Genomic DNA, 12,057 nt, shown 5'->3' with positions numbered 1-12,057 from the left:
GCCATGGGGATTTCTAAAATTCAGTCCAATTTTCGTCTGGCAAATCGTCTTGATTCATTTTCTTAGTGTTAGAGTTTATGGCCGAATGTCTTCCACTGAGTAACCACTGATCAACGTATTTTGAAGGACCAAAAAGTGTCAAAGGTGGTCCGACGAGTTTGATGAACAAAAGTCCCAAAACTGTTTTGGTCTTTAACGAAGCTTTTATTGGGGTCATAATTAGATTCATTTGTGAAAATTCCCGTTCTCATTCACTTGAAGAAATGGTAATAGTATTCAATGCACATATCAAACATGATAGTTTTTCAGGATATGTGGTGATTCAGGAAAATTAACTTGTACTATGTAATCGCGAACAATGTTTCATCTAATTGCTTTTGAAACTTTAAAAATACCATGAAAAAATGTGCCGGAACACCGTTCCATCGCGTTATAATACAAAAAAAGCCCTGCATAAAATAATAATAAAGTAGGTATATCTACCAATGTGTTTGATATATTTGGTGTACCTACTTATATGATTTCATCACTGATAATTAAATTTGTTCAAAAGTTAGGATGATAGATTACAAAAATATGACTGAATATGGCAATACTAGAAAAAATAAACATCTAAATAAAACTTTATAAAAATAATTCGAGAATCACAATTTTTCTACTACAGTGCCTATGATAACGTGCCCGCTTATGAAATTGTGGGTCCAGGCTTTGAATCCTGGGTCTAACAAATTCATGTGTGTGTTTAGACCTAGAGCATAGACTTTGTAGGTTGAGCAAGTGGCTAAAGGCCGGTTTGGACTGGTTGAGTGATTGTCGAGTGGCGAGTGATTTAGTAACTGAAAAGTGTCCGAACACAGCACATTACTAAGTGACGTGTCAAAATGAACAAAACACAACATAACAAAGCAAAAATAAACTATTTTTTTTATTCAACGGATAATTCACAAGATTTAAGAATATAACTTTATTTTTATTGAAATTTTTATAATTAAAAAAAAAAATAAGTTAATAACTTCATATAGGTATTAGAACAATTGGAGGAAGAAATTCAACAACAACTAATGAACTTGACTAAACATAACATGTTCAGACTTGTCTCGTGGCTTGTTTAGTATTTAGTGAGAGGTGGTGGGAGTCACTACTCGATCAAAAAAATAGAATAAATTGGATCGACTCGACTAAATGATTTTACTAAATTACTCAACTAAATTTGACTGTTCATACGTGTTCAGTTACTAAATTACTTGGCATTCGACTAAATTACTCGACCAATCCGCACAAGCACTTACATCCGTTTCCCATAAAAAAAAAAACTGTCAAGAAACTTCTTCGTGAGATGACCTTTGAAGATGTTCCATATTGGTTTGTACATATAACAATAAAGATTGAAATAAATATTCTACAACAACTTGGATTCAAATCATTTCGCTTATATTATGCTATAGTTAAATGAAAATGATGACGTTAATAATTATTATAAAATGGCGTTATAACCAAACTACCTACTGTATTCGTTGATTAGAATGTTTATTTTTGCAGTTAATATTATATTGTGTGCAGTGTGCAATATGCATTCACTTGCTTTATGTATTTTAATGTTTAATTTAAGAATAATTATTATCAGCATGCTGTTTTAAATGCTGCGTAAATATCAGCGTTTAAGTTAGTTATTAAGTGCATTGTATCATTGTGATTTAGTGCTGCCTCCGCGATTATTACTCGGCAAATAATGAAACATATTGTTAAATACTACATCAATTTAATAATAAATTAATATATTATTATTCCCTTGTAGTTATCGCCATGAAACAATCTGTACAAAATCAAACATAAGTATTATTGATAAAAAAGACAATAATATTAATAAAAATATGTAATGTAGATTTGAAATGTCTAATGGTCGGCATATACACAATGCAAGTTGCCGCATAATGGAGCACTATCGCCCCATGGTTTGGCCGCCCGTGTGTATTGCAAGTATTCCATATAAAGATGTGGCATCTCTGAACTTGCCTTATGTAGATACCCATCTTATCTATACTACTTACTAATCTTCATTTTTATGTGTCACTTTTTAATTAAAATTGTTGCAGTAAATATACTACAGTCGAACTTGGTTATTACTCGTTATATCAGAGAATAGGTATTTTTAAATGAGCGGTCACATAACACAAAAAGTCGCAATTCAAACAAAAATAGAAATAGAACATAAAAAATCTGAAAACCATCGTAAAAATCCCCAAAACAAGCATGGCATTCATAAACTACAAAAGAAGTTGTTTATTGTAATGAACACTTGTAGGTACCTACTGACTTCAGCTTGGATTTTTTACATGAAATTTCAACCATATGCGTGGATACTTTTTCAATGTTGTCGGCAAAAACACCAATTAGGTACTTAGACACTTAACTAGTGTCATAAATCGAAACAGTTTTAAGAAGGTTTTTGACGATATTTTAGCTCGTGTATATCCGATAAGTAGCTCGTTATAAAAGTGAATAAATGTATGGAGAAAATTATAAACTTAAATGTCAACGAATGTTTTCTCATTACATCCGAGATCTCGCTGTGTCCGTGATCATAATAACAGAGTTCGACTGTTTCACTAACAATAACAAAATAAAAAGGTATATGTAGGTAGTGACAATCACTAAATCGACCCCCCTTTGAAGATTAGGCCAGAACCGTCTTGTGGCAGTCTCTTAATCAGTCATTTTACTTAAGAATAGTATGTAATAAATTGTGTTTTATGTCAAAATTAGCTATGAGATTGTAACATACATTTTACCAGTTGAGAGTGAGTTGACCAAATTCCAAGAAGGCAGGCCTCAAGTACCAGGCCGTGCTATAAAACGGTGGGATATTTAAATAGGCTTGAATACTTTAAACTCATTACTTTGTGCTGTACTTATTTTCGAATTAACATCGTTCTCACTACTACTCTCAATCAAGCTTCATTATTTATTTCATCTTAGGTACTTAACTGTGTTTATCGGATTTGTTGCATGCACCCATCAAATTAAACTTATTGTAAAATAAATATTAAACTCACCATATTCCTGGTTCTAACACCATGTCGACTGTTTCGGGAAACCCAAACTGGAATCCTGTGAAATAAATATAAAAAATCAAGTATCGCTCCATTGTTGTGCGATTTCATGTATATTAATCAAACTTTGACCCAATGATCGCTACCACGTTCGCACATTCTCACATCTGCCACAGTGGGATTAGAAAAAACAAGATTCATAACTACAACTGTTACTCTTTTAAAGTCAATTGACAAGTGGCGAAGAGTAGGGAATCCAATCCCGGGATCCCGAATCCCGGGATCCCGAGCTATTTTCGATACCTATGAATCCCGGGATTGGTAAACATAATCCCGGGATTTCGGGATTGATTTTTTATCAATTTTTATGGAAAATAAAATAAAAACTAAAATAACAGAAAAAATACTTTTAATAACAAATAACTAAATTAGAAATAAACTGAGTTTGATAAAGTTGTATTTATACCCATATGTAAGTTGCCGATTCATTTTATTTTTTCACATAAATTAATAAAAATGAGAAAGATTGGAATAAAACAATTCTTCGCACTTTTAACAAAGTAATTCCACCATGATCTTATAAGTTTTACAGCAGTTTCATATTTGGCTGATTAATTAGATTTATGAAGCAGAAAGGCCATACACCAACCACGATATGCTTTACTATTTTAAATGTAGCTAACTTAATTAATGAGTTTTTACTACCAGAAACAGCAATCTCATATTAAATTCACATTATTATTTATATCACAATATTATTTACTCCATTAAACTTATGTATTTTCAAGATTGAACAATTAACATAATTAACAATAATAATTACAAGATAATTTTTTTTTTATATACAACGTTTTTAAATTTTCTGTTGAATTATTATACTGAATATGCTCAAACTTGTACTTGTATGAATTAAATAAAAAACAAACAAACAAACAAATATAAAATACTGAAATGTCATTTTGACATTTCATTTTGATTTCCATAGTAACGCACGTATATATTAATAATTTAGTTGCTAGGACCACCGCCTTAGTAACCAATAATAGTCTTTAACTTTTTACGGATTTTTCTGAAATAACTTTCTATACAAAACAGAATTAATTGAAAATGAATTCGATTCTGCTTAAAAGATGGCTAAAGGTATTAAATGTATGCATTGGCATCGTGTTCTGGTATATTCTAAAAGTTTCAAATACACTAGCTAGCCGGGAAGTTAGTTAAAAATCGATTATAAGATTTGTACCGGACAAACAACCACCGGACAAATAAGAATACGAGCTAATGAAAACATTGTATAAAAATGTCTTAAATAGTATAAATTATACTAGATTTATTTTTGACCGATTTTATTAATGTTATTTGTAAATATAAAAAAAAATGTATTAACAATGGAAAAAATGCCAATCCCGGGATTATCAAATTGTAATCCCGAAATCCCGGGATCAGAATTTTGGCTCGGGATTGGATTCCCTAGCGAAGAGTGCTTGTTAATATAATCAACCGAAAACACTAATAATAAATTAGGTACAGTCCTACAAACTTATCTAAAGAATGGTCAAAAAAGGAACTACGAACTACCATATGGACGCCATTTTGAAACGTCATTCGAATGTCAGATTCTGACCAGTTGCGAGTCTTGATTGGGTAGTTTTCGACAGTGATTCCCCCATCCATTCTTTAGATAAGTTTGTAGGTCTGTACCTACATAGATCAGTGCACATAACAAAATATTTTCTGGTACACTCAATCGTAATGTTCTGTTTTTATAAAAAAAAATTCAGTACATATGGATATTTCTGAATATTCTCTTTTATTTTTCAATAGAAAAGAATATATCAATTTGTACTATTCATATTATATTAGTTTACTTACATAATAAAATTTTCATAATTAAATCATTTTATACCAGGCATGTCCAACTTTAAGTAGGATGTGATATACAGTCCACTAATAAAACTGGTAGTGATCTACCACAGTCCACCAATTATTGTCATTCTTCAACTCAAACGAACGTATTATAAAGTCACTGAGGCGTTACAAATTATAACACTTCTCTTTCACAAACAAATACTGTGCATCTGTTTAAAACACGGAGATTCACATTTTCTCTTATTCTTACCCTTGCGGCAGGCCGTGAGTGATGCAATACAAATCAAGTGATATGACAAAATCACATTAGGTTTCTCATGGTTAATATTTGATTACGACTCTCACATAAGCAGATAAATGAAATAAAAATAGGAATCGTCAATGCTTCCCCGTTAAAATCTCATTGAACCATATAAGATTACAACACTCAATTCCTATATTACTGACCGAAATCCATCTCTCGATTGACATGCCTGTTTTATATAAATCAAGGTTTGTGACTGTTGAATATTGACTCTGCCATTGCGCTGGGTAAGATTTACATATAATTTATTCTATCAATGTGTTGTTGGTCACGTTACTTTGAGTGCCAACCTTATATAAAAAAGTCTGTCAATCTTCAGATTGTGAAAGTTATTACCCATGCTCTGATTAGAGGGTGAATAGTGGTGTATTTCATATTAAAATATGTATAAAAAAGGTTTAGTTAGTAACATACCATCGGAGATCATTCTTTGTATCACGTCCGCCATTTCTTTAGCTTCTTTCATATAAAAATCGTTTCCTTCGTACTTTGGTATTGTTAGATCTGTAATATATATAAGTCAAGGAAAATAATGTAAAGAGATTAATACAAAAATCAAGTGTTAAATACATTTTAACAGCGCCTCTCTTGCTGTTGTTAAAATATAGAATTACAACCAACCTATTGCAATTACAATAAGTGCTAATACTTTGCTTTGATACAAACCTACCCCAGCGTTCGAAATGAAAAATTTTACGAACCGGAGCGCTCGATAATTTTATGAAAATATTAACGTTGTTATCTAATTGCATATGTATTTTATAAAAATAAGTCTGTTAGATTTTTTTATTATGTGACATATCTAGCTCAGGTGGTCAAATTAATATTTCCACGAGACGGAGCGATAATTTTGGAGATTTTATAAACCGGAACGGCGCTCCGGTGCGTTCCGGTCCATTTCGAGCCCTGACCTACCCTATGTTTGATAATATTTATCACTTTATCACTTTAGCGTTAAGTATAGAATAGACCCACATAGGTGGTTTGTATTGATCTTTTTTTTTAAATTTTACTGAAGTGTTGACTGCAACCTGCTATCATCTCTTCTCCTTCTCAGATGTCAGAGTGGATTTCAGTTCCTTGACATCCTGATATCTGCAAGTTACTGCTCTTCTCTGTGTCGGTCAAATTAGGGACATTATTGCACAGTTATGTGAATCCGGAATATTACATTAATCACAGGGTTGTGAGTCGCTTCTCCCGATGAGGATATCAAATCTTTTACCCATTGTATCTTAAGCACAATATTAGGTTGCACTCATTGCTCAGAAGCGACTCGGCAAACTAGGGCACCGGGCATGGGGAAGGTAGAAAGGATTTATACCATTTCCCCCAGTCTAGAAATGCCATTGAAATCTATTCACAATTTTGGCACATTTTATTTATGGACTTATTCCAGTCCATACACTTTGTGACTCACTGAAACGCTGTCCCTGCTTTGCCAGGTTATTTTGCTATTATTAATCTTCCATTCCTCTCTTCTTTTCCCAAACCATAAATCATAATATGATTATTTTACAGACAAAACTATTGCAGGTGATATAATGTTATGCACTTAAATAATAGATAGTGTAATTTCCTGTGTTGTTTTATATTCTTTAGGTGAGCTACATTATTTTTTATTTAAAATATCACATTATATTTTTTAATGTCATTTTATTTTCGTCCACAATCAGGTAATGGATGGCTAACCGCATAAATTCATGAAAAATAAATTACATAATATTGCATTGCCAATAATAATAGTAGCAATACTCAATGTCATTCTTATCATACAATAGAAATCAGGTTGTTTATGCAGTAATAGGCTTGACGTTCGGCCCCATAAACCATACAACAATGAATTTTTCATAATAATCAGGGAGGTGTAACCTATGTAGTTATTAATATACATATCAACATTACGATAAGAGTAAGATATGTATATATATAATACAGTAAGCATATTCGCGTACGGTAAGAAGAATACCGAGTATACCTACTAAATAGGCTTACCATACGTGCCGGTTTGACCGGGATTGTCCCGGTTTCACACATTAGTCCCGGCGTCCCGGCCGGTTTGGCATTTTGTCCCGGTTGTTATTACGCATATGAATGATTATCAATAATAAATTGTCATGATTGACCGTAGACAGAAGACGTATCTTGTAAGTGTTACTAAACGACATTTCAAATAGAAAATAAGTAAAACTAGCGCCTGTTGTTGTTAGATACTTTTTACGATTGGAAGGTGTGCAAGTAAAACTGCTGGATTTTGAGTCTGTTTGCGGCGAGACATCGGAAATATTGAATGAAACCATAATTTCAACATTGTGTCGTTGCGAGTTTGATAAAAAGATAGCTGCATTTTGTGGTGACAGTAAGTTGTAACACGAATTTTGGAGGCGTCAATAGAAGAGGGCAAAATAAGGTTGACAGCCGACTCAAACAAGAACTTGGTGTTAATATCGTCAGAATTGGATGTGGTGCACATATTATGCACAATATACTTCAATCTGCTGTGAATGGTCTGCCAATCGTAATTGAAGCTCTTATTGTGAAGATAATAATAGTATATAAATTTGTTCATATCTACACAGCTCGAGTAGGTCACTCAATTGGCCACGTCGGCATTACGTGCAACTTTTTTTATTAGAAAATCTAAAAACTTCATTCCAGCGAGAAGTACGACTGGTAAAATAAAGAAATAAATTTAAATATCAGCTGCAGCAGAATTCTTCTTTTGTAAGTACATACTTTAAAAAAAATAAAACAATTTTTGGTGATTAAATTTGTTTCTTTGACCTATCTCCCGTTCTGGTCCCGGTTTAGAGTTTCATAATAATTATGGTAAGCCTACTACTAAAGTACTTATTGCAAAATGCTTTGTTTATTTCAGTATTTAAATAAATATATATATCGCCATCTGTCTTTTGTAGTTAGACATAGTAGATTTAAAATGGTAAAGTAGTAATCTATAAATATTATATTGAATCTTTATCTATTATTTTACAGATGTCATTACGTCTATTCATTTCTCGGGATAGCAAAAAATACACAGCTTATAATATTGTGTAAATATCTATAATATTATCCTATACTAAATAGAGCAAGTCATACTACAATATTATCAATACCTAATATTATCTCTGAGATATAAAGGAGGGGGTCTGACATAACATTTTGATTTGTGACGGAAGGGTTTTAGAAAATGTGATGTCATAAAACCGACAAACTATAAAGGAACTCAATTTTTTATAATATGTTGTGACGTGTGACGTAATTTAAGTTGGTACCTATTGTACGACAACATCTTCTTGGCTACGTGAAGGAGGGCGCTGTTGTCGACTAAATGGGAGGAACTTATTAGTTTATAATGGAAGCGTGGTTAAAAATGGGAGGAGCATGTTAGTTCACAGTTTTAACACGTAGCCAAGAAGATGTTGTCATAGAGTACATAGTAACTTTTTTTGTTTTTATTTCTGCGTCGTGTTTTTGATAAACCTGTTATAATCCTCCATAATGTAAAAGAAAAATCGAGTTGTCGATAATAAGGACATGTGAATCTTTAAAATGGATTGAAGTATTTTTCCTCCGTCAGTATTGATAGAGATGCGTCAAGCGAGCGGCTAGTTTCAGCGGCAGCAAAATATCAGAAAAACAAAATAAAACCATTTTTATATTAATATCTGAATATTATCTTGAAATATGAAGTATGTTACAATATATATATATTCCTTACCGCCGAAGACGGCAGCACTTATAAATTGGTGATAAATCGAAGACTTAACGCCAATATAAAATACATAATAATATTATTACGAGTTTGAAATATCAGTTCTATGACTAATGTATTACGATTGTGTACAAGAATACCAAAAACCACTCTCTCAAAGTTTCAATGGAATGAATGAGTCCTAATATTATAATAAACCTTAATGCTACAATGTAATGCTTAGTGTCAGGACATGAACTGATACATTAACTATACATTTTTGAGGGTTACCTTCTCTCTTGAATTTATTTCATGGATGGGAAAAAATCGCTTGTGGTAAAATTTTCCTTCGTCATATTGCATAAATTTAATTGTGTTTAGGTATATGGCCAATTTTATTGACATTAATCCCCATTGATACATATCGATATTTACATTAATGAAATTACTTGACATTAAAATATAACTGTACCTAATTCAGAAAGTTATATTTTTTAATAGGACGTATAATATAATAGCCATTAAAAAATATTTTTATATTGTATTTTTGGAAGGCGGGTGGCAATTTTCAGTACCCTTCATGCAGCCCTGGGTATCTACATAATATGCAAGCATTATCATCATTATTAACTCATCCATCTATAGGGCTTATGGTCATCCTTCAGGTTTTTTATAATTCTTCAGGTACCACTAGGTGATAAGGTTTATCCAGCGATGGATCTGTTTGAGCGATTTGGCCTGCATATCCCACTTCAAGGTTTTTACAGTTTGTACTGGGTATATCCAACACTTTTGTGTGCTATCGTACTTGTTTATTTATTTAAATTCTTGCATGATATGAAAATATCCATCTCTCCATAAATATCTTGAATAACAAGTATATGTATTGCACCCATACGTGTTTTGCACCTATAAGTGTTTAACCAATATGTTCTTCTAGTAGGTACTGGAAGAACATATTGGTTAAATACTAATTGTAGGTACCTACTTCAAAGATAATGGGAAGTCACTCTTGAATATTTTATTCAAACGTCCGAATGCACTACAGGTATCCTCGTTATCCGAGTGTAATTGGGACCGAAAAATACTTCTTAAAGCGAATCCACTTAAAACGGGGTCCAAAAGTACTTAGTAATTTGGTTTAATTGGAGACATTTAGAAAAGAAAAAGACATGTGACCAAGACAGAAATAGCGCAGGAGTGTGGGATTGATAGATTGAAAGTGACAGTTGACGACTGTGAGCTATTGCGCTTGTGTTTTCAATTTGTTTTTTGCATTTTCCTGCAACTGTGGGGACTCGGATAACGAATACTCGGATAATGAGGACTCCCTGTACATTACAATTTTGATATCCGGAGAATTTCTTCAGCAATTCTTAAATCTGCTGTCCGAGATAGGTATACCAATGTAACTTTCGATTTATTCGAGCTGGATTCAATTTAGGTACATGGATTCATTTTGAATCCATAAAGTCGTTTATCACAACCTGTATTTTGGAGGCAGGCTTACTTCTGCGAGATTTTGCATTCTTATCTCGAGATAATTTTTTGAAAAGATGAGACTGTCATCTAAAAATGTACCTATGTGCGATTCAAATAATCCCCGTTTATACAAATGAGTGGTGGTGAACAATTTAGGGGAGATATCTGAGGTATTTTCAAGTTATGTAAGTATGTTCAATATATATGGAATATTACTTTCTCAAATCTCGTTGAATAAAAGAAACAGTTTATTGAAAATATTAATGAGAATGTTTATTTAACAGTTAGCAATATCCTCGTTTGCAAATGCTTTTTTGAATCAATCTCTTTATCCACCGAGTCAAATGGTAAGTGTGGTAAAAGGTAGTGGTAATCTACAATCTACATAGGTATTATTATATTCTTCACAAAGTTTCATGACTTCTCTTTTGACCTGAATAATGGGTATATGCTATGCAGAATGTCGCCAAGAGTTGATATTTTCGGGTTCAAACATCTATTGTTCGAAAACGAAAAGGCGAAACATTATTTCTAACACCATTATTCACTGCATTTTCACCTTAGATAATATTGTGGTAATAAGAGAGTGGACTATGAATAAAATTGTGTAGTGCATAAACTATAATGGGATTAGCTAAGCAGACGTAATGCAAATTGGTTCAAAGATCACTAGGAAATGTTGACCTGCAGGATCACTGAGTTAAATATGTAAATGGTTTTGTGTGCGCATAAATAACTGTATTGTCAACATGTTCATATATCATGTACTTACACTATTCCGACTAAAATAAATTTATTCAAAACCGTGGCGAGGGATGGACGTAGGCTGTTAATATTCAACATAAATAGTGCACATTGAACTTTGTAAGTCATACTTCTTTTGTTATATTTTAATAATACGGTATGGTTCACTAAAATATCTTGGAGTGATCCGTGACGTCGGTTAGTAATTAAAGTAATTAATACATACTTTGATTTAAAATACAAAAGCCGATAGCTAATTCAGCTCAATTTGGAAAGCGCTTCAGAGAGTATTAAACTATGTAACTATATATAACTATGTTCAACGAAATTGCTTCGGGTGTGATATATTCCACCTACGTGAGAATGAGTTTAGGTGGACGTTGTTTTATAAATTCTTAAAATAGGGTCTGCTTAACTCATCCGGTGTACTTCCTTGTACCTATCTAATTTATCTACTCATCTATCTCTTTTTTTATGTAATACTGTTATATTTATATATCTTTGTTTCTAAATGTCATGTTGTGAACGTCTTAAACTTATAATTTGTAATGTCCACAATATGTTAAAAAAAATAAAATTGAATAAATTATATAAGAGCCATTAATTAAAATTTATCGTAATTAATTTCAATTTCAATTTATTTATTTTTACATATTGTGGACATTACAAATTATAAGTTTAAGACGTTCACAACATGACATAAAAAAGAGATAGATAATATGTTATTAAACAGTAGAAATATGTACATACAAAAATATTAATTATATAGGTACATGGAAATACAACAGATGAGTTAAGCAGACCCTATTTTAAAAATTTATAAAATAACGTCCACCTATACTCATTCTCACGTAGGTGGAATATATCAACACCCGAAGCAATTTCGTTGAACATAGTTATCGCCCTCCCAATTG

The 12,057-nt window shown here is 32.1% G+C and overlaps 1 protein-coding gene across 4 annotated transcripts in view; it reads right to left on the bottom strand.

Annotated features, from left to right (window-relative positions):
• fus (epithelial splicing regulatory protein fusilli) overlaps positions 1–12,057 on the bottom strand; it is a 141,977-nt gene that overhangs the window by 44,419 nt on the left and 85,501 nt on the right. For all 4 annotated transcript variants that reach the window (XM_085960633.1, XM_085960634.1, XM_085960632.1 and 1 more), the window contains exons 6-7: positions 5,638–5,727; positions 3,054–3,108 (exon numbers count right to left, since the gene is read on the bottom strand). In XM_085960633.1, coding sequence (XP_085816759.1) covers positions 3,054–3,108; positions 5,638–5,727 — 145 coding nt within the window. The remainder of the gene's footprint in view (positions 1–3,053; positions 3,109–5,637; positions 5,728–12,057) is intronic.

The sequence above is a fragment of the Rhyacophila brunnea genome, unplaced genomic scaffold (assembly GCF_057557595.1).
Source record: "Rhyacophila brunnea isolate RB1 unplaced genomic scaffold, BYU_Rbru_1.0 scaffold_12, whole genome shotgun sequence".
Classification (NCBI taxonomy): domain Eukaryota; kingdom Metazoa; phylum Arthropoda; class Insecta; order Trichoptera; family Rhyacophilidae; genus Rhyacophila; species Rhyacophila brunnea.
This window is presented reverse-complemented; position numbering and strand designations above follow the sequence as displayed.